At 46.1% G+C, this 23,600-nt stretch overlaps 1 protein-coding gene and 1 pseudogene across 1 annotated transcript; both read right to left on the minus strand.

Moving 5' to 3' along the window:
- Positions 1-11,740: 11,740 nt before the first annotated feature.
- LOC144230616 (olfactory receptor 13G1-like) lies at positions 11,741-12,652 on the minus strand. The gene has a single exon (XM_077762907.1). It carries the CDS (start codon positions 12,647-12,649, stop codon positions 11,741-11,743), a length of 909 nt encoding a protein of 302 aa, XP_077619033.1. The 5' UTR covers positions 12,650-12,652.
- An 8,867-nt stretch (positions 12,653-21,519) lies between these two features.
- LOC144230641 (olfactory receptor 13G1-like) lies at positions 21,520-22,989 on the minus strand (annotated as a pseudogene).
- Between the last annotated feature and the right edge of the window lie 611 nt (positions 22,990-23,600).

Consider the following 23,600-nt stretch of genomic DNA (forward strand, 5'->3'; position numbering starts at 1 on the left):
CCACCCCCCCCCCCAGCATTTCTAAATTTCCTTATTGTGGTAAAATACCCATAAAATAAAGTTTACTCTTTTAATCATTTTGCATTTTTTTTAAAAAGCAGGCTTCTTCCCCTGCACAGATCCCAGTGTAGGGCTTGAACTCAAGACCCTGAGATCAAGACGTGAGCTGAGATCAAGAGTCAGATGCTTAACCAACTGAGCCACCCACATGCCCCTATTTTAACCATCTTATTTTATTAAAAAAATTTTAAAGATACTTAAATTTTTTAACGTTTATTTATTTTTGACAGACAGAGAGAGACAGCGTGAGTGGGGGAGGGGCAGAGAGAGAGGGAGACAGAATCTGAAGCAGCTCCAGGCTTTGAGCTGTCAGCACAGAACATGATGCGGGGCTGGAACTCACTGACCACAAGATCATGACCTGAGCTGAAATCAGACGCTTAACTGTCTGAGCCACCCAGGCACCCCCCTCAAAAAATTTTTTTAATGTTTATTTATTTTTGAGAGAGACAGAGCGCAAGCTGGGGAGGGTCAGAGAGGGAGACACAGAACCCAAAACAGGCTCCAGGGTCTGAGTTGGCTGTCAGCACAGAGTCCGACTCAGGGCTCGAACCCACAAACCGCGAGATCATGACCTGAGCCTAAGTAAGATGCACAACCGACTGAGCCACCCAGGCGCCCCTTAACCATTTTTTTTTTTTTTTGCCCCTTAACCATTTTTAAGTGAACAATTCAGTGGCATTGAGGACATCCTTAGTGTCATGTGACTGTTACCACTATCTAGGCCCAGAATTTTCTTGTTGTCCAAATGGAGATGCTGGAGTGGTCACTCCACATCCCGCCCCCGGTCCCGGCAGCTGCCAGTCTGTGGCCCTGCACATAGTGTTGCCTGCCCTCACTGTAGCCCGAGCTACAGCAACAATGAGACATGCCCTGAAGACCACTGTCTGGGCCACGGCTAAGCTATGGCGTCTCTCACCAGGGCAGCGGGTCGGGTAGGACGAAGGCCTCCAAGTCACCGTCTTCCAGACACTGAAAACAGCAGGTTACAGAAAAAAACCATATCTGGTAGTTACCATGAATGTTCTGAGGCAGGGGTTATAATTGTCTGTATAAATACAAGCACACGAATGTGCAGGCTGCGGTTCTGTGGACACACCACATACAACGGTGATGCTGGGGTGTGATCGAGGGGCTTCAGCCCTGGCTCTTAATGTCTGGGTTTCCAAGGGGAATGTGTTCATCTGTGAGTGTGTTTATATAGTGAATTGAATTGAGAGAAAACAGGAGACGTGGAAGAGAGGGACCAGCGTGCTGAGGAAGAGGCAGGAAGTCCGGCCCACAGAGGGCAGAGAACCCTCAGGCCACGGTGCACTCTTTCTGGAGTGGGGCAGCATGCGGTGCTTTGTTTTCAGTTTAAATTCTTTCACCACCACACCTGCACTCCTGACTCCCCATGACCCTCCACACCGCCCCCACCTCCCGTCCAGGGACCAGCAGTGTGTTTCCTGTGGTCAAGTCTGTTTCTTGGTTTGTCTCTGTCTCTTTTTCCCTTTGCCCACTTGCTTTGCTTCTTGAATCGCATACGTGAGTGAAATTATAGGGTAATTGTCTTTCTCTGATTGACTTCTTTTGCATAGCATGATAGTCTCTAGTCCCATCCACGTCCTTACAAATGGCAAGATTTTATTCTTTCTCGTGGCTGAGTAATATTCCACAGTGCATGCACCCTCTTCAGCATGAGGTGTTTGACAGGGGGAGTCCTACTGGGAGATGAGCTGGATGCTGGTGGTTCCGGGCCAGTCCCAGGGTTGCAAAGCCCAGAAGCCAGTTCAGGGTGAAGCTGCTCTTTTCAGCCCTGCTCTGTAAGTAGGGTTTGGATTTTAGAGAAACTTCTCCAAGCTTAGTCAAGTTGTTCTTCTCGTGTTGGCAATTCTCAAGCGAGCGTATGGGACGGGTGCTGAACCCACCCCAGAAGGGGGCTCAGTGCCTCCAGGAGGCTGCTGTCCACCACCCCAGGCCCTTGCTGCTGCCCATCTGCTCCCCTGACGCCGCCCTCATGCCAGGACCCAGGGACATGTCCACCCAGAATCAAGGTGGTTTTTGCCAACGGATGGTGTCTCTAGCCAGGGTTGCGCACAAACCCCACAGACAAAACTCCCATGTTGTCCTGCCTGCTGGGTGGGCACGGGATTGTGGCTCAGGAGGCTGAAGTGAGGGATTGGAGGTAGAGGCACACAGAGGGCCAGTCCAGAAGGAGCCAGCAGAGCTCAGCCAGGGGAGTGGAGGTTAGGGTACAGGTGACCTGGTCAGAGTGGGGGCAACATCTCTCACTGTGGATGTGAGGACGGACATGGAGGTCTGTGTGCACATGGCGGTCACCGTGTATGAGACTTAGAGCACCTGCCACGCAGAGACTCTGGCCACCACCCTGCCTGGTGCCCAGTGGTCCTCACACATTAGCTGACCTCAGAGGAAGATACCTGGCAGCAGGCTAGCCATCTGCCAGATCTAATGGGTGTCTGGTCAACAAATTGTGGAACATTTTGTGTCTTCAATTAAAGTACAACCTGGTTCCAACATTGCAATAGAACCAATAATGCATTTAGGGGCCTGGCCAACTCCCTGGACATACAGCTGATGAGCACCCCTTCCTCCTGCCTCCTTTCCATCCACAGGGAACTGAGTGCCTGAGCAAGGAGCTCGAGGCCTCACAGGAGAGATCATTGCAGCACATGCATGGCAGCCTTCTGGCTTACGTGAGGGCCTAGTGGGGAACCGAGCCTCACATCAGGAGATGCTGGGACCAGGCAGGTTAGGAAGCCTCATGCCAGAAAGGTCAGCCAGGTCACTGAGAAGTGTGTGTGCCAGGTGAGGGCGTCCAGGTAGCCAGGTGCCGTGTATGTCAGGCTGTGACTTCAGAAGCAGTGATATGAAGGAAGGATCCGGAGCTGGAAAAAAACAGGCTTTGGGGAAGATCCTCCTGAGGTCAGTGTGGGAAGTAGACAGGGGCTGGACTGCAGGGCAGGAAACCAGTTAACAGTTTTGTAGGAAAAGAGGAAAGAAATTGTAAAGGCAGTGGAGCAGGGCCTCAGAGGGGGGGATGTGTCTTAAGATCTTTGAGCAGCTTGGTGGGTGCCCCAGGGGTGCGGTGGGCAGAGGAGGGACCAGGATGGCTGTGCGGTCGGCGCATGGGCTCTTGAGAAGCAAACAGAGATTCACTGTTCTCATTATCCCTCCACTCCGGTCTGGAGAGACTGTACAGTAGTGGGAGCTTTCTGCCTTCATGCTGGAGACGAAACAGACACTGGGGACCATGACAAGAGCAGACAATAGTGAGAATCCATGTCAAGTGAGTTAGCTGATGGATGTCTGAATTCTCTCATTCATAAAGTGTGGATAAACCTAACTTGAAGACCTGTTATAAAGATTAATTTGGAGACACAGTGGAGACTTGCCACCAGCTCTGACTCAGAGTGGTTAAGAAGTGGCGGGCACATGGTTTGGAAGGTGGGAATGCAGAGTGGTAAGAGCACAGGCTTTGAGGGAGACAGAGGGCCTACCCAATCCTCACTGCATTTCAACCCAGGCTTCCTACAACTGCCACTCTCCTGGGACGTACACACAGAGGCTTAGGGGCCTAGTCAGCCTGCCCACTGTGTGTGCTGGACCCTGCCCACTGTGTCTGGAAGAGTCGCTCACCCTCTGACCTTGGCTTCTCCACCATCCTGACCTGCAGCCAGCTCCCTCCCACCCCCTCAGAGACCTCCTCCTCTGCTCTGCTCTCTCTCCTGCACAGTTGATTTTCCCTCCTGGCTGACTCCTTCCCACACTGTTCACATATTGAAATCAAAGAAGCAAAAAGGCAGAAGAATCTTGCCTGGAAGTCATGTGCCCTCACAGCTCAAGGTTTTGAAGGGTCGTCTTGCGCAGACGTTCACTTTCTGAAGGTGCCTCTCACCTCATTCACTCCTGCCCTTCCCTGCACTGAAGTGTCTCCTGGAAGGACCTCCTACTTCTTCCCCATCTGCATCCTGTCCTGTCTCTTGCATCACTGTGCTCTGGCTTCAGGGTCTCAAACACCCGCTGCTCACGCCCAGGCTGCCCCTTCTGCGGCCTCCTGTCACATGCCCTGCTTCTGGGAGGGCCCCTCACCCCGGCTCCTCCTTCAAGCCTCCACCTCTTGCTTTGCCAGGAATGTGTTATTCTGGCCCTCTGCCTTTTTAATGTTTTTTTTTTTTAATTTATTTCTAGGAGAGAGAGAGAGAGAGAGACAGCGTGAGCAGGGGAGGGTCAGAGAGAGAGGGAGTCACAGACTGACACAGGCTCCAGGCTCCGAGCTGGCAGTCAGCACAGAGCCCGACGCGGGGCTCGAACCCACGAACCGCGAGATCATGACCTAAGCGAAAGTCGGACGCTTAACCGACTAAGCCACCCAGGCGCCCCAGCCCTCTGCCTTTTTAAAAAAACATTTCAATGTTCATTTATTTTGGAGAGAGAGAAAGAGAGAGAGAGACAGAGTGCAAGTGGGGGAAGGGCAGAGAGAGAGAGAGAGAGAATCCAAAGCAGGCTCCAGGCTCTGAGCTGTCAGCACAGAGCCCAATGTGGGACTCAAGCCCATGAACCATGAGATCATAACCTGAGCTGAAGCGTGATGCTTAACGGTCTGAGCCACCCAGGTGCCTCAGGCCCTTTGCCTTCTGACATCGCACTTTCCCCACCCATAGCTTTGCATGAGAGGTTAGAGTCCCTGACATGTGCCTGTGAATTTAAGTATTTTATATCAGATTTAGAGCTGCCAGGGCTTCACTTTTCTCATTTTTTTGTTTGTATAAAGGTGACTTCCCTGCCCTGGGCAGCAAAATCCCCGAGGTAGGGGCTCTGCCCCGAGTGTCTAATTATCCTCCTTCAGGGTATGGTGCTGATCAGGCAGGCAGGGCACGTCTGCAGGTCAGTGGAGGTGGGGCCGTGAATGGAAGACGAGCACCATCTGAAGACAGAACACCTACTTCTATGAGCCCCAGGGCAGTTGAGGAAATGTGGGTAATCTTGTAGCAGCATGATGTTTGACGCAGGAAGGAACAAGCAATCGTTGGTGCTGTCGTTGGGGTATCGACGCTCCTGGTGGAAAACATCCATGCTCAGCTCCTTGGACCCTATAAACCACGTCACCCTAAAATGCTCTGACCCCTACCCCCATCTTAGACCTCACTGCCCTCAGGACCTTGCCCTTTTCCTCCCTAGGTGAAGGTCACTGGCTTGAAGATGGCATTTTTAGGCTGAAATTCTACATTATTCCTGTTTTATTGATGTTTTTCTCATTCAATATATTTTATTTAAGACTAGAAAAGCTAAGCCCTCACAGTTGTACCTGATTTTCTCAGAGGAATACATACTTTACCATGTCACTGTGCCATAAGCACGCTCACATGCTCCTGGGTGACACTCTTAATGGGGGTCCCATCAAGTTCCAGCTGCTTGTTCCTTACACTCAGTCCTGATCCCTCAGAATGGGGCCTGGTGCAGTCTGGAAAGTCAGTGCGTGTTAGGGGAATTGATTGTATTGATGGAAATTGAAAATTGAGGTGCATAGAAATTGAATGCCATAGACACTAAAGCCAGAGAGGAGCCACAGAGTTTTATGGCCTTTACCCTTGGCCTAGATTCACTAAGAGACTGAGACCTAATCATAGGGTTGTAGAATGCTTTTCCTGCCTGCATGTCATGACCACGTTCTGGAGACCTATTTATACTAGTTCCTTCACCCATTCTATCATAACTGGCTATGAAAAAGGAATTATTAGGATATCAAAAGACCAAAAGCACAAACTGAAGACACAGAGAAAACATCAGAACCAGACACGACAGGGATGTTGGAATGATCAGACCAGGAATTTAAACAATTCTAATTAATAGGTGGGCAATGTAAGCAGAGAGGTAGAAATCCCGAGAAAGAATAAAAAAGAAATTCTAGAGATATAAATCATTATAACAGAAATGAAGAAGACTTTTATGGGCACATTAGTAGACTGGACATGGTGGAAAAAAATAATCTCTGAGCTAGCAAATAAATCAGTGGAATCTTAAACAATTGCAAAGCAAAGAGAAAAAAGTTTGAAACAAAAAAAGCAGAATATTCTCAGGCTCTGGGGCAACTACAGAAGGTGAAACATATATGTAATGGGAAGACCAGAAGGAGAAAAAAGAGAGAAAGGAATGGAAAAATGTCTTTGAAGCAACTATGACAGATAAAGTAGCTACTTTAGAGTAATTGTCTGATAATTCCAATATTGGGGTCATCACAAGGTCTAATTCTATCAACTGTGTTTTCTATTTGTCTTTGGTCACACAACTTCTTTATTGTATGTGTAACATTGTGCTACTAGACCTTGTAAATGATACTTCACAAAGACTCTGATTATGTTACCTTTCTGTGAAGAGTGATAACTTTTTGTTCTAGTAGAGTTAAATTATTGAGGGATCTTATGGAAGCTTAGTTTTGTTTGTTAGGAATTCCTTTTTATTTTGTCAGGATAGGTCTGTTTTGGTTTTTACCTCAGTCTTTCCCCTCATTATTTTAAATTGATTTTTCCAGATTTATTGAGATATAATTGACATAAAGCATTTGTAAATTAAGGTGTACAACATGTTGATTTGATACATTTGTATATTGAAAAGTTTGTGTATTTTAAAAATATTACCATCAGAGCATTAGCTTATACCTCCATCATGTCAAATAATTACCATTTCTTTTTTTGTGGTAAGAACACTTACAACTTGGGGCGCCTGGATGGCTTAGTCAGTTGAGCGTCTGACTTTCGCTTAGGTCATGATCTCGCGGTTCGTGGGTTCGAGCCCCGCGTCGGGCTCTGTGCTGGCTGCCAGCTCGGAGCCTGGAGCCTGTTTCGGTCTGTGACTCCCTCTCTCTCTGACCCTCCCCTGCTCACGCTGTCTCTCTCTCTCTCTTGGAAATAAATAAAACATTAAAAAAAAAAAGAACACTTACAATCTACTCTTAGTAACATTCAAGTATATAATATAGTATTATTAGCTATAATAACCATGGTGTACATTAGATCTCCAGAACTTCTTAATCTTATAACTGGAAGATTACCTTTGATCAATATCTCCCCAATTTCCCACATTGCACCCCCAGCCTCTGTTAATCATCGTCTTACAGTCTATTTCTCTTAGTTTCTTTGTTGTTGTTGTTTTAGATTCCACACATAAGAGTTATCATACAATATGTATCTTTCTCTGTCTACATACCTCAATTGACATAATGCCCTCAAGGTACATCCAAGCTTTATAAATGGTAGATCTTCTTCTTTCTCGTGGCTGAATAGTATTCTATTGTATATGAAACATATATTTATCCATTCATCCACTGACAGATACTTATGTTGTTTCTACATCTTGGCTATTATGAGCAATGTTGTAATGGACATGAGAGTACAGATATCTCTACAAGATTCTGATCCCTTTGGATATGTACCCAGAAGTACAATTGTTGCATCATGAGGTAGTTTTATTTTAATTTTTGAGGAACCTCCATGCTGTTTTCCACAGTAGCTGCACCGGTTTGCATCCTCACCAATAGTGCAAGAGAGTTACTTTTTCTCCACATTCTTGCCAACACATATTATTTATTGTCTTTTTTTTTTTAATGTTTTATCCATTTCTAGGAGAGAGAGAGAGAGAGAGAGAGACAGCGTGAGCAGGGGAGGGTCAGAGAGAGAGGGAGTCACAGACTCTGAAACAGGCCCCAGGCTCCGAGCTGGCAGTCAGCACAGAGCCCGACGCGGGGCTCGAACCCACGAACCGCGAGATCATGACCTAAGCGAAAGTCGGACGCCCAACCGACTAAGCCACCCAGGCGCCCCTTATTGTCTTTTTTTTTTAAGTTTTTAATTTTTTAAGTTTTTTATTTATTTTCTCAAGAGAGAGACAAAGCACAGCAGGGAGGGGCAGAGAGGGAGACAGAATCCGAAGCAGGCTCCAGCCTCTCATCTGTCAACACAGAGCCCAATACGGGGCTCAAAGCCGTGAACCATGAGCTGAAGTCGGATGCTTAATGGACTGAGCCACCCAGCAATCCCTCTCTTGTCTTTTTTGATGTGAGCCATTCTGATAGGTGTGAGGTGACACCTCATCATGGTTTTGATTTGTATTTGAGTGATCTTAGTCTTAAGGTAAATCTTTGGTTCTGTGACATAGTCTTTATTCCTTAGGTGTGGCCCTTCTTGGGTTTTAATGGAGATGTTGAGGTGTTTACCAAGCCCCTCTAATGTGGGAGGACTCGAATTTCAAACTCTGTCTGTCCCATGATAAGAAGTAGCTCACATATCAGCCACTAGCGCCTGCCAGATATTGATACCCCTTTGTCTCTTCACAGGGCCTCCTTTTCATGCACAATTCAGGTATCAGCCAATGGCTGGAAGACCCTTCCCCACTTCCCAGCAGCTCTCCACTTTTTCTGAGACATTTATCCTCAATTTCCATCTGCCTGGCAGCCACAATCTTTGTCCTCTGACATCTCGGACCAACAGGCCTTTGGCCCCGTGGCGAGTCATAAGTGCTCTGAATTCAGTTAACAGTTGAGCTTAGATGCAGGAGATCTTTACAGTGACTCCATTCGTTCGAGGTTTATTCTTATCCAGATTTTTTCTAGTTTAGGTCACTCTCAGGTTCTAGAAAATGTTGTGACATTTAAAAAATATTTATTCAAGAGATTGTAATTGGTATCTATGTGAAGACTACTGATACAATCTAGAAACAGCCCTCTGTGTCCTTTTTAATTGAGATTTTTCTAAAAATCCTTAAATATGCATACATTTTATTTTGAAGTAAGAAAAGAACAAAAGACTTGCTGATAATTTGAAGATAGGGGTTTGAGAAGAGGGAGAAGGCCAACATTTCTAGGACATGTTTCTGAAGCCCACTGAGCCTCTGGACCTGCACTCACATGCTGGTAACTGAACTGAGCACTTCCAATATGAGCTAATTCAGGGGCGCCTGGGGGTTCAGTCGGTTGAGCATCCAACTTCGGCTCAGGTCATGATCTTGTGGTTTGTGGGTTCGAGCCCCGCATCAGGCTCTATGCTGACAGCTCAGAGCCCAGAACCTGCTTCAGATTCTGTGTCTCCCCCTCTCCCTGCCCCTCCCCCGCTCATGCTCTGCCTCTCTCTGTCTCTTAATAATAAATAAACATTAAAAACAGTTTTTAAAATAATATGGACTAATTTGAAAGAACCTGGAATGACAAGGAAAGAATTACACAGTGGTTTTAAACTGAAAGAAACAGCTTATAAAATAATAAGTATAAAGTTATTCTATATTTATTAAAGTCTGTGTATATATGCAAATACAGACAGACAAAAAAAATTGTTCACACCAGCCTTTGGATGGAATTAAAAGGCTATGATTTTTTATTTTCTCCTTTTAAATGTCTTTGTTTTCCAATTTTATTAGCATGAAAGACACATTTGGAAAGAAGAAACCCCATGGATCTTGTTCAGGGAATCCCTACAACACAGAACAACAGAAAACCTGGGAGCAGATAGGGGTGTGAGCCATATTGGGGCTCTCTGGGCTTGGGATCCTCCATGGTAGCTCTCCCACATGGCCTCCCATATAGAATGCCTCCCTCAACCCTAGGATGGGAACAGGAGCCTCTCCTGCAGAATTCTGGCCCCAGAGTTCATCTCTGCAAGCACTTCTGGCAACCAGCTTCCCCTGCAGTCAGAGCAGCGAGGCAGGCAAAGCCCACACCTCCGTGGCCGCAGCCAGTCCCAACACAACTGTACTGGCCAGCCACGCTCCTGTGTCCCGTGCAAAGTTCGGAGGCTCCAGGATTGTGTTGCAAACTCTGCCCCCAGCTGCCATCCCAATACCTCTGCCCAGGTTTCCCAGGTTCTGTAAACCTCATAAACGTGAGGTTTATTTCCAAGTAGGGAAAAATAAAGAGAATTGTCACCGTCCCCTTGGCTAACTATGTCACAAAAATGCTTCTGTGCAGCTTTTCCCAAATTACTTGTAATTGGTACAAATCATCCCTGGCTGATTGGTTCATTCTGTCAGCTAGTTTTACTGGCTTCCTGCCATGTGCCTGGTGCACAATACTTGATTTGAAGTGAATTGATTTTGACAAACAGCACCTGGTGCAGGAGTAAGGGTTAACAAGACATTGTCCTTGTCCTCAAAGAGTTTAATGTCTGTAGAGGGAGATAGACAAGGTGACGTGGAGGAGGGCTGGCCTGGAAACATAGTGACAGAGCTTGCGAGGTGTCACAGCCCTGTTCCATCCAAAGATCATTTGTGTCCACGAGCTTCCAAAACACACACGTCTTGCACCCCATCCGCAGCCCTGCAGTTAGGTCTCAAGAGGAATGAAGTGTTCAGGCCACGAGGAGCCTCCCTTCCCTAAGGCCTCCCCTGGTGCCCAAATTCTCTGGAACCCAAATCTCCTTGGGTCCTGGGTCAATGGGTTTGTGGTTTGTGATAGGAGAGGGCAGGGCACAGCTGGCCTGGTTCACTTCACACACTGATTCCCATAACATCTCCACATCCCAGACTTGAAAAAGCCTTGTCAGATAATTACCCTAAAAGTGCTAAAAAATTTTTTTGCAAGATTTCTAGGACATTTTATTTATTTATTTATTCATTCATTCATTCATTCATTCATTCATTCAATAGTTTATTGTCAAGTTGGTTTCCATATAACACCCAGTGCTCATCCCCACAAGTGCCCTCCTCCGTGCCCATCATCCTCCTTCCCTCCCCCCCCACCCCCATCATTCCTCAGTTTGTTCTCAGCATTCAAGAGTCTCTCATGGTTTGCCTCCCTCCCTCTCCCCAACTATTTCCCCCCTTCTTCTCCCCCATGGTCCTCTGTTAAGTTCCTCCTAATCCTCCTACACGTGGAAACATATGGTATCTGTCCTTCTCTGCCTGACTTATTTCACTCAGCATAACACCCTCAAGGTCCATCCATCTTGCTACACGTGGCCAGATTTCATTCTTTCTCATTGCCATGTTGTATTCCATCGTATAGATAAACCACATCTTCTTGATCCATTTATCAGTTAATGGACACTTAGGCTCTTTCCATTTTTTACTATTGCTGAGAGTGCTGCTGTGAACACTGGGGTACATGTGCCCCTATGCATCAGCACTCCTGTATCCCTTGGGTAAATTCCTAGCAGTGCTAAAATTTTTTAAAAGACAACTCTTGGAAACTCTGCTTCCAGGCAGAACCTCTTCTCCTAAAACAAAATATTTCCCTAAGCTACCACCTTCTCTAGTGCTGCCTGCAGCAAAGGCAGCCTCCAGAGCCTTGGCGGGGAGAGGGAGGAGTCCAGCCACAGACACCACCCAAAGCCTGTGTCTTGGGCCCCCGCCTTGAGCACAGGCATGTTAGAGAGGCAATTGGGCTGAGGATAGGGCCACGTCCACACTCATGATTTCTTTAATCTATTTAGTGCCTCTCAGGTCACAGATCTGCCACACAGGTCATTCCTTGACCCTATGGGACAGGACAACCAGTGTCTGGGAAGATAAGGGGCTTCCTGAGGCCCCAGGGTGCAGTGGTGCGCAGTTGGGCCCCATGGATGCTGCATAGCGCATTGAGATGTGCATTCCAGAAACAGGATGGGGGCTTCCAGATACCAGGATGCATCTCACTTTAGGGAAAGCTGCACTCTGGGTCATTGCATGATGCATTGGGCACACAGGCCTCAGCTCAGGAGAGCAGCCTCCGGAGGGCTGCTTTGACCTCCGTGTTCCTCAAGGAGTAGATAAGGGGGTTCAAGGATGGCGCCACGGAAGTGTAGATCACAGACACCACCTTGTCCTTGTCCAGAGAGTAACTGGATGCTGGGCGGATGTAGGTGTAGATGACGGTACAGTAGTACAAGGAGACAACCAGGAGATGGGAGGAGCAGGTGGAGAAGGCCCGCCGCTTTCCCGAGGATGACCGGATGCGCAGGATGCTGGCGATGATGCAGCCGTAGGAGAGCATGATCACAGAGAAGTTCCCCAAGGCCAAGATCACATCCGCAGTGAAGGCCATGGCCTCATTCAGGTGTGTCGGGGCACAGGAAAGCTTCAGCAGAGGCGGGATCTCGCAGAAGAAGTGCTCAACCACGTTGGAGTGGCAGAAAGGCAGGCGCAGCAGGAGGCCCGTGTTCACACTAGTGTTGGTCAGGCTGACCGTCCACACAGCCACTGCCAAGAGCCTGCACACCCGGGAGTCCATGAGAGTGCTGTAGCGCAGGGGCCAGCAGATGGCCACATAGCGGTCATAGGCCATAGCAGAGAACAGCAGTAGCTCAGCCCCCAGGGACCATGTGAAGAAGAAAAGCTGCACAATGCAGCCTCCATAGGAGATGGTCCTGTCACCCACCATGTTGCCCAGCAGCTTGGGCAGGATTGTAGAGGTGCAGAGGATGTCCACCACAGCCAGGTTGGTCAGGAAGAAGTACATGGGGGTGTGTAAGGCAGGGCTGGAGCCAATGACCATCACAATGAGCAGGTTTCCGGAGAGGGCCACCATGTAGAGGAGGAGGAAGGTGGGGAAGAACAGCATTTGCAGCTGAGGTGTTTCTGAGAATCCCAGAATGAGGAACTCGGTGACCTGGGTCTGGTTCATCACAGCTACTGAGGGTGGGGGCCTAGGCCCTGGCTGTGAAGGAAAGAGGTACTCACTGTTTCAACTTGTTCTGAGCAGCCCATCTTGCAAGTATTTGTGTGTCCCACTTTGAAAGAGAACTTCAAATACTATTTTGGTAATAAAAATGAAGACTTATGTCCTTGAAAACTTCGGAGAACAGGGACATCACAGAGAAAGCAGCTGCCTTAATGTATAAAGAAGCCCCCGTCCTCACCCGCCTCCTCCCTAGTGCAGGACTGAGATGGCCACTCACAAGATGTCCAGACCTGGAGCCCTGGTCAGCGAGGGCCGATCTCCCCAGCCACATAGAACACTGAGCACCCATGGTGCTGCGGGGGTGCTTACAGAGAACCGGGGGACCTGACTGTGTTTACAGCCCACTCATCCACTCAGACAGGGTCTGGGAACAGAGAAGGGATGGGAGGGATGGGGAGAAGGGCGAACAGTAAACAGAAAGAGGCTGCCTCCGAAATCTGGTTATCTCCTTCCCATACTGACCACATCAAGGCAGCACTGGCTGAGGGGGACCGAGGGTCCCAAACACATGCACTGGGCACAAGGGACAGGCCTGTCTGCAGGGTGCAGGACAACCCACAACAGGACCTGTAGATCAGAGACAAATCACCACCCAAACTCTTCAGCTGAATCAAAGAGTTCCCCCAAGATAAACCTGGGATAGTGGGGACCTGGGCTCATCCGTGCCAGCTTCTAAAGCAGACGTGGCATGGCTCTTTCTAGATTATTGTGTCAGCGTGGGGCACTGTGTTTATTTCAAAATGGTGCATCTTGAAAATATTTCACTGCTTAGATCATAGCCCTTTAACGAAAAAAGACTTTCAGACCTCTGCATAAAGCCAGGGGATTGGCGACTTACTCGCTGGCATTTTTGTAGGGATGTTGACTTTCACTAAACATTACGAGGACATGTCGCTGTGAAAGGTGGTCCGAGAATGAGAAACCAGATCACCCACTGGAATGTGCTCACTGGTGTAGAAAATGCTGACACATTTCAACCAAAAATCTGATACTTCAAAAAAAAAAAAAAAAAAAGAGAGAAATGAGAGGGAGAGAGAGGGAGAGGGAGGGAGAGAGGTGGATCTTATACTACGTACTCTCCAATGTGCTCCTTTTCGCTTTTAGAAATATGATTAGAGAACTTTCATCCTCAAATATAACAGCCAAAGGGATCTCATGGTTCTTAGTCACAGAGTAAAATGTAATTATCCAACATGATCAAAACACTGTTATTCCTATTTAAAACATACATGATACATAGAATCAACATTCAATGATAGTAGGTGCCTACAAAAATATGAAAAAAGTCTTCTGGAATTCCTGGTATCCTCTCAAGAGACTTCCTTCTTGGTTCCAAGGAAAAAACTTTAGAGAATCATCAGCAGTTATTAGGAAATAGAGTTGGTTTTAAAAAGAAAAAATACAGTGAGAGACACCTGTAACCGAGAGCAGGATCAGTTGGAGATTTGTAACCAGGACTGGAGAAGCCTTATATCATCTGGAATAGGCAGACACAGGTAGTGCTGGTGCACCCTGAGGGATCAATTAGCACAGAATCTGCTTGCCCATGGATTCAAGACTCTCTGGAGAAGCTGACCAGCACCTGGGGGACAGATCTCATCACCAGCAAGAAAGAATAGAAGATATTCTTGGCACCTGATGGTGTGTTCCAGGCTCCAAAAGGGGCTGGTGCTCAGCAGTAACCACCCAGGGACTGGTTGACCAGCAGCAGCATCAGGAAGAGCTGATGGGCATGTCAGGTAGTCAGACTGTAATGGCATTGAGCCAATGAACATACCGATCCACCATTTCTGCCTTGGACAGACCTAGTCCTTTCTTCCTAGATAGATGTATACAAAAATTGGGGTGCCTGGGTGGCTCAGATGGTTAAGTGACTGACTTGATTTTGGTTCAGGTCATGATCTCAAAGTCACGAGATCAAGCCTTTCATCAGGCTCTGCGCTGAGTGTCAAACATGCTTAAGATTTCCTCTCTCTCTCTCTCTCTCTCTGCACATCCCTCCCCTCAAAAAAATCAAGGCCAACCCTCATTTTCCTAGAGCTCTTCCTGGATATTACCAGGTCCCAGAACCTTGGAGTAGCTAATGGCCAGTTGTCAGTGGCCGCTGGCCATTATTCTCAGCTTTCTGTGCCCCCGGTTTCACATGCAGAGCTGGTGAAGACTTCGTCCAGTCAGGCAACACTCCTCTCCTTACTCAACAAACCTGGGAGAATGGAAGTTTCCCTGCTCTGGGAAAACCAAACTAATCCAGACTAGTGGCAACAGGCTGTTCTGTTCCCAGAAAGGGTGCGTCCCAGAAAAGGTGGCTTTTCACACCTCCAGGACATTTACTCCAGGACAGTATGTGGAAGCAGTGGCTGGCTGGTCACCAGGTGTTCTGAGACTTGTCCAGACTGCTGATCTGGGCTGGACTTCTTCAGTTCATGGTCAGGGCACTTGTCAGCTTGAGTTTAATCTGGGGTTCACTCACCTTACCCTCAATTGCTTGGTTTAAGAAAGGGTCAGCCTGTCACTTGGGATGCTTCCCCCAGTTTTATTTTGGTATGGATGACAAATAACTGTTTTATATACTTTGTTTTAACAACTTGAGTTTTTAAAAAATATACAATGTGATGATTTGATAGATGTGTACATTGTGAAGTGATTGTCACAATCAAGTTAAATAACATATCCATCATCTCGCAGAGTTATTTTTTGTTGTCGAGAAAGCTTAATATGTACAGTCTTAGCAAATATCAGGTAAAGTGATCTAGATTCATTCTTCTGCACATTGCTGTCTGGTTTTCCTAACACCATTTATTGAAGAGATTGTCTTTTATCCATTGGATATTCTTTGCTGCTCTGACCAAGATTAGTTGACCAGAGAGTTGTGCATCCATTTCTGGGTTTGCTATTCTGTTCCATTGATCCATGTGTCTGTTTTTTATTCCAGCACCATACTGTCTTGATGACTACAGTTTTGTAATATAGCTTGAAATCCAGAATCGTGATGCCTCCAGTTTTGTTTTTCTTTTTCAGGATTGCTTTGGCTATTGGGGGTCTTTTGGGGTTCCATACAAATTTTAGGATTGTTTGTTCAAGCTCTATGAAAAAAATGCTGGTGTTATTTTGATAAGGGATTGTATTAAACATGTAGATTGTTTTGGGTAGACATTTTAACAATATTTTTTTCTCCAATCTATGAGCATGGAATATTTTTCCATTTCTTTGTGTCCTCCTCAATTTCTTTCATAAGTGTTCTGTAGTTTTCAGAGTACATATCTTTTACCTCTTTAATTAGGTTTATTCCTAAGTATCTTTTTGTTTTGGTGCAATTGCAAATGGGATTGAGTCCTTGATTTCTTTTTTTCTGTGTTGTGTTATTGATGTATAGAAATGCAACAGATTTCTGCACATTGATTTTAAATCCTGCAACTTTGTTAATTTCATGTACTAGTTCTAGAAATTTTTTGGTGGAGTCTTTTGGGTTTTGGACATGGAATATGTTGTCTGGAAACAGTGAAAGTTTAACTTCTTCCTTGCTGATTTGGATGTCTTTTTTCTTTTTGTTGTCTGATTGCTGAGGTTAAGACTTCCACCGTTAAATAGTAACGGTGAGAGTGGACATCCTTGTCTTGTTTTTGACCATTGGTGAAAGGCTCAGTATTTCCCCATTGAGGATGAATTTAGCTGCAGGTCTTTAATATTTGGCCTTTATGATGTCTCTCTACCCAAAAAACAAACAATCCAGTGAAGAAATGGGCAGAAGATATGATGTTGATGTATATTCTATCTATCCCTCCTTTGTTGAGAGTTTTTATCAAGAAAGGATGCTGTGTTTTGTCAAATGCTTTTTATGCATCTATTGACAGGATCATATGGTTCTTATCCCTTCTCTTATGGATGTGGTGTTATCATGTTGATTGATTCACAAATATTGAACTGGCCCTGCAGTCCAGTAATAAATCCCACTTGATCATGGTGAATAATTCTTTTAATGTATTGTTGGGTTCAATTTGCTGGTAACATTTTGAGATTTTTTTGCATCCGTATTCATCAGGGATATTGGCCTGTAATTCTCCTTTTTAGTGGGTTCTTCATCTGGTTTTGGAATCAAGGTAATGCTGACTTTGTAGAATGAGTCTGGAAGCTTTCTTTCCATTTCTATTTTTTTGGAACAGTTTGAGAAGAATAGGTATTAACTCTTCTTTCAATGCCTGGTAGGATTCCTGTGGGTAGCCATCTGACCCTGGATTTTTTTTAAAGGTTTATTTATTTATTTTGAGAGTGCGAGTGAGCATGATCAAGGGAGGGGCAGAGAAAAGGGGAGAGAGAATACTAAGAAGGCTATGCACTGTCAGTGTAGAACTCTATGCACAATTTGATCCCATGAACCATGAGATCATGATCTAAGCCAAAATCAAGAGCTGGATGCTTAGCTGACTGAGCCACCTAGACACCCCAAGACTTTTATTTGTTAGGAGATTTTTTGATTAATGATTCAATTTCCTACTGGTTATGGATGGATCTGTTTAAATTTTCTATTTCTTCCTGTTACAGTTTTGGTGGTTTGTATATTTCTAGGAATTTATCCATTTCTTCCAGATTGCCCAATTTGTTGGCATACAATTGCTCATAATATTCTCCTGTGTTTTGCTTGTATTTCTGAGGTATTGGCTGTGATCTCTTCCCTTTCATTTGTGAGTTTATTTTTTGGGTCCTTTCTCTTTTCTTTTTGATAAGAATGGCTAGGAGTTTATCAGTTCTTTAGAAGAATCAGCTCTTAGTTTCAATGATCTGTTCTACTGCTTTGTTACTTTGTTTTGTTTCTATATTGTTTATGTCTGCTCTAGTCTTTATTATTGCCCTTCTTCTGCTGGCTTTGGGCTTTAGCTGCTGTCCCTTTTCTAGCTCCTTGAGGTGTAAGATTAGGTTGTGTTTTTGAGACCTTTCTTGCTTCTTTTTTAAAAAATTTTTCTTAATGTTTTATTTATTTCTAGGAGAGAGAGAGAGAGAGAGAGACAGCGCGAGCAGGGGAAGGTCAGAGAGACAGGGAGTGACAGACTCTGAAACAGGCTCCAGGCTCTGAGCTGGCAGTCAGCACAGAGCCCGACGCGGGGCTCCAACCCACGACCCGCGAGATCATGACCTGAGCGAAAGTCGGACGCCCAACCGACTAAGCCACCCAGGCGCCTCAGACCTTTCTTGCTTCTTAAGATAGGCCTGTATTGCGGGGCGCCTGGGTTGGCTTAGTCAGTTAAGCGTCCGACTTTCGCTCAGGTCATGATCTCGCGGTTCGTGGGTTCGAGCCCCGTGTCGGGCTCTGTGCTGACTGCCAGCTCAGAGCCTGGAGCCTGTTTCAGAGTCTGTCACTCTCTCTCTCTGACCTTCTCCTGCTCGCGCTGTCTCTCTCTCTCCTAGAAATAAATAAAATATTAAAAAAAAAAAAGATAGGCCTGTATTGCAATATACTTTCCTCTTAGGACTGCCTTTGCTGCATCCCAAAGATTTTGAACTATTGTGTTTTCATTTTCATTTGCTTCCATGTACTTTTTAAATTTCTTCTTTAATTTCCTGGTTAACTCATTCATTCTTTAGTAAGATGTTTCTTAATTTCCATGTATCTGTGGTCTTTCCAAATTTTTCTTGAGGTTGACTTCAAATCTTATAGCATGTGGTCTGAAAATGTGCATGGTATGATCTTGATTTTTTTGTACTTATTGATGGCTTATTTGTGATCCAATATGTGATTTGTTCTGGAGAATGTCCCATGTACACTTGAAAAGAATGTGTATTCTGCTACTTTAGAGTGGAATTTATTCTACATATACAGATCTGAATATATCTGTCAAGTCCATCTGGTTGAGTGTGTCATTCAAAGGCATTGTTTCCTTGTTGATTTTCTGCTTATATGATCTATCCATTACTGTTAGTGGGATATTAAAGTTCCCTACTGTTATTGTATTATTATCAATGGGTTTCTTCGTGTTCATTAGTAATTGATTTACATATTTGTGTTTACCGAGTTTGGGGCATAAATATTTACAATTGTTAGCTCTCCTTGATGAATAGACCCTTGTTATGATATAACGCCTTCTTCATTTCTTGTTACAGTATTTATTTTAAAATCCAGGTTATCTGATACAAACCAGTTTATATAAATCTAATTTGGCTATTCTGACTTTCTCTTGACATTTATTAGCATTAAAGATGGTTCTCCATCCCCTCACTTTCAATCTGCAGGTGTCTTTAGGTCTAAAATGAGTCTCTTGTAGATAGCATATAGATGGGTCTTGTTTTATATATATATATATATTTTTTAATGTTTTATTTATTTCTAGGAGAGAGAGAGACAGCGTGAGCAGGGGAGTATCAGAGAGAGAGGGAGTCACAGACTGAAACAGGCTCCAGGCTCTGAGCTGGCAGTCAGCACAGAGCCCGATGCGGGGCTGGAACCCACGAACCGCGAGATCATGACCTGAGTGAAAGTCGGATGCTTAACTGACTAAGCCACCCAGGCGGCCCTCATTTCTCTGTTTTATCCATTCTCATTGTTATGGCAACTATTCAGGTTTGCATCTTGGTTATATAGCATTTTAAATTTTGGACTGACTAGATTTTAACTATTTTAACTGTGCAATAAGGGATTCTCTAGAGTCTTCTATGGCTTTTTCAACTCTCACTAGAATTCTTACAATTGTTGTTTTAAATTCTAGGTCAGACATCTTACTTATTTTTTTTTTTAATGTTTTATTTATTTCTAGGAGAGAGAGAGAGAGACAGCATGAGCAGGGGAGGGTCAGAGAGAGAGGGAGTCACAGACTGAAACAGGCTCCAGGCTCTGAGCTGGCAGTCAGCACAGAGCCCGACGCGGGGCTTGAACCCACCAACCGCGAGATCATGACCTAAGCGAAAGTCGGACGCTTAACTGACTAAGCCACCCAGGCGCCCCACATCTTACTTATTTTTATATTGATTAAATTTCTGGTGGTCATTTCCTCATGTTCTTTTGAGATGAATTTCTCCATCTTGTCTTTTTGGAGGGGAAAAATTAATAATAAAATAAAATTTAAATTAAAAAAAAGTAAACACATAATAAAAAGGAAGTTATATCTGAAGTGTTTTTTGGCCTGCTTGTAAAGCAAAACTTGATAGAAAAAAGATAAAAGATAAAAAAATTAAAAATAAAAATACCTAAAAAATAAAAATAAATACTCGCTCCTTCTGTATCCAAGAAAAAAAGAAACAAAAACAAAACCAGAAAGAAAATAAGCAAATAACCCAAATGAAGCTAGATCCAGTTTCTGCTACAGCTGAAGCTTTGTAGCACTCCATGATCAGTAGACTTAGCACATGCAAGGGATTTGTGCTGGTTTTCTGGGGGAGGGGTCTCCTGCTCTGATTCTCAAGTGGACTTGACCTAGTGGAGAAGATCCTGGAGTGCACAAGGGGAGGGGCTTGGTTAACGGTTCTGTTCTCCACTTAATGGTGTTGTTTGGCTCACCGGGATCCATCAGTGCTGGTGGGTTAGAGGTGAAGATGGTTTTTCGCTGCTCTCTATTTCCTGGATTGGGAAGTTCAGGCCCTCACAGATGTGCAGTAAATCACCGCTCGTGTGTCTCCAGCTTCTGTTATATCCCTGTGCTCACCCTGTGTTTGAGCTGGCCACCTGCCAGTAGCACTGCCCTCCTGGGTTTTATCTTAGGTGTGGCTGTGTTTCAAAACCCCAAACTTCAGAGACCCCCCAGTGCTCAGACGCACACTAATCATCTAGGGGAGGGTCTCACTATGCTGTGGCTGGTACCAGCTTGTCCCAGGAAACGACTCAGAGTTTACGGTAAATCACAACACACAGCTGGTGCCAAGGTTTGCTGCCCCAGCTGGGGCCTCTGTTCCTATGCTGGTAAGTGGGGCAGCTCTATGGTGCCTGTTGGGTCTTTTGCCCGCAGAGAGGTTGCATCTACCCAGTGGACTCCGAGCAGAGGAGCAGTTTCCCCCCATGCAACCCAGGGGCCCTCAGACCGTGTTGCCCATTCCTGGGGCTCCATACCGTTTCCTCTCCATAGCGTGGTCGGGCATTGAGCTCTGAAACTTCAGACTCTGCATTCTGCTACTTATAAAAAGCTGGTGGTATTGGAACCTTCTCTTTTTTCCCGATCACTGGTTTTGAAGAACATTTTTCTTATGCAGTCCCCTGTGTGTGTGTTTCACTCTTTTTTTCCTTCACTCTTAGCTCACCTTTCTTTGATCAAGGCTCCCTTCCCACTGTAGCACCCATAGCTCTTTTCTCCCATATTGACTCTCATGCAAGTTACTGTTCTAGATTCAGGAGTACAACACGAACAGAATAGACAATAGAATCCATGCACTTATGGAGCTTATGTTCTAGTAAAATATATGTGGGTAAATAAACAACATGATTTCAAAAAATAAACAGTAATATAGTGTGAATAGCTGGAAGAGAACTTTCAGATAAGATGACAAAGAGAGACTCTGTGGTTGGCATTTCATCTGAGGCCTGAGTGAGACCAAGGTCCAAGACAGGTGAAGGAGCAGCACAGTGGGCAAGCTGGCCATTGACTTTTCTTGCTCTTGAAGCCCAAGGAGTGCTTACCCTTAGGACCTTGGACAGCTTAGTTAAGTGCCACATGGAACACTGTGCGGCTCTTACAGGGGAAACACATGTACAAATCTATTGCATAAATTACCCTCTTGCTTTTTGTCACATCAGATTATCTAAGTCCTATTTTAGCTGGCCCTAAACTAATTTAGCTATTTGGTCCTATATTAGTCAGGTAACACCTGAAAATTCCACATTGGCCATTTCTCTTCATTCATTGGATGTAGAAAAATACTTTCCTGAGGGCCACTTTGACATCCTTGTCCCACAGAGAGTAGATGAGGGTGTTCAAGGTGGGACTGATTGCTATGTACAGCACAGTGACCACTTTGCCATTTTGCATGGAGTAGCTGAAACCTGGGTGGATGTAGGTGTAAATGACGGTTCAGTAGTGCAAAGTGACCACCAGGAGGTGAGGGCAGGTAGAGAAATGCTCGCTACTTCCCCGTGGCCCAGCAGATGGCCAGAATACTGGGGATGATGCAGCTGTAAGACACCAGGTTGAGTAGGAAGTTGGTCACTCCAGGATAAATGTCCATGATGATGCTTGTAATGATGTTCAGGGTCACTAGGCCATAGGAGAGCAGCGGCAGTGTGGGGACTCCACACAGAAAATGACGGCTCTGACAGGGACCACAGAACATTAGCCTGGTCATCAGGCCTGCATGCACAGATGTGCTGACCACACTGACGACTCATGCTTTCTATGAGCAGGACACAGATGGGCCAGTTCATCAGAGTGTTGTCATGGAGTGGGTGGGAGATGACCATGCAGCAGTCACAGGCCATGGCCTTGTGCAGCAGCTTGGCCCCCAGGAACGATGTCAGGAAGGAGTTGGATCATGCAGCCCCAGTTGGAGATGGTGCCCACCCCTCCCCGCCCCTCCGACCACCAGCTTCTTCAGCAATTTGGAGAGAACTTTGGATGTGAAGGTGGTGTCTACAAAGATGTGAAGGTGGTGAGAAAGAAGTACACTGGGGTACAGAGACTTGGATGCAGGCTGGTGGTCGTGACAATGAGGGCAGAGGAGGAGGGACATGGCCAAGAAGAGAGCCTGCAGCCTAGGGCCCCCAGAGAAATGCTGCAGGGAGAAACTTCTCTGCAGCAAGGAGGTTGTCTGCAGCCATTCAGCAGGTGAAGCCCCCTGGCTCTGGGATGCAGCAGCCCCTGCAAAGTGAAGCTCAGGGTAGGGCGGGGTGGCCTCTGTGGGAATGCTTGCTGCCTGAGACTTTGCTGCACAAAGCATGTAATTGAGATACCAATGAAGGTCTCTAGGAGACAGTCAGAGAAACTCTCCTCTCTGGATCCTGTCCAGGCCCTTCCTACAGCCTCCCCATGACAGCCTGTTGTGGCTGGGCCAGCATCACACCACAAATTACACAGAAAGCTTAGCATGAGCCTTTCTTCTTTGATTTTGGACATTTCCTACGTTATCCAGAGACAGGAAGCTCATTGCTGCACCATGTCCAGACTCCAGATTCCCAGAAGGAGAATCCAACCAACTGGGCTTGGGCCTCAAGGACAGGTTGGAGTTTTCATCTGTGGGGGCTTTGAGCTGGTACTCAGTGGAAACACAGGGTCTTAGAGGGGAGTGAGGGGTCATGGCTCAGGCATCAGAGGGTTTGGATGCTTTGTGAAGGTCACAATCAGCTGTCAGAGTCAGCTGTGGACTGACCTGGCCATAGCCCTTCAGTTGAAGCCACAGCTGCCCAACACTGCCAGGGCCAGTCCAGGCTGCTCCCTCGGGATGAGAAGGGGGGAATGTGGGTCACCCAAGCTCCTGATTCTAACCCCGTCCCCTGCTCCCGGGCTAGACAGAAAGTTTATCCCTTCTCTGGACCAGAGACTGGGACAAAGGAAAGAAAGGCACAAACTTAGCCCAGTGCAGTCCCACAACCTCAGCCGATGCACCCACCCAGCTCCCAGGCCTATGCACCAGTCCCCACAGTCCTCAACACTTCTGGGGTCACCCAGTCTCTCTGGGCAGAACAGGCCCCAACTCAGTTGAGGAAACCATCTTCCTCATTCCACAGAGCAATCAGGTGATGCATGAATGGAAATGAGGCCAACCCTATCTCCCTTCTTGGGGCCAACCCCAGGCATCCCCGGGGACATCAGACAGGAGCATCCACAGCCTCCCCTAGGGGCTCATGAGGCACAAATGTTAACAACATGGCACGTCTCAAACAGAAAGTTTGCTTTTCCAGGGTGGAATCTGAACAAAGACTTGCCAATTTACAGAAATATGTTATCATCTGCAATCAGTTATGGTGGAGCTCCAAAGTTGGAGGGTT

Source organism: Crocuta crocuta, unplaced genomic scaffold (genome assembly GCF_008692635.1).
Source record: "Crocuta crocuta isolate KB4526 unplaced genomic scaffold, BGI_CrCroc_1.0 scaffold466, whole genome shotgun sequence".
NCBI classification, from domain to species: domain Eukaryota; kingdom Metazoa; phylum Chordata; class Mammalia; order Carnivora; family Hyaenidae; genus Crocuta; species Crocuta crocuta.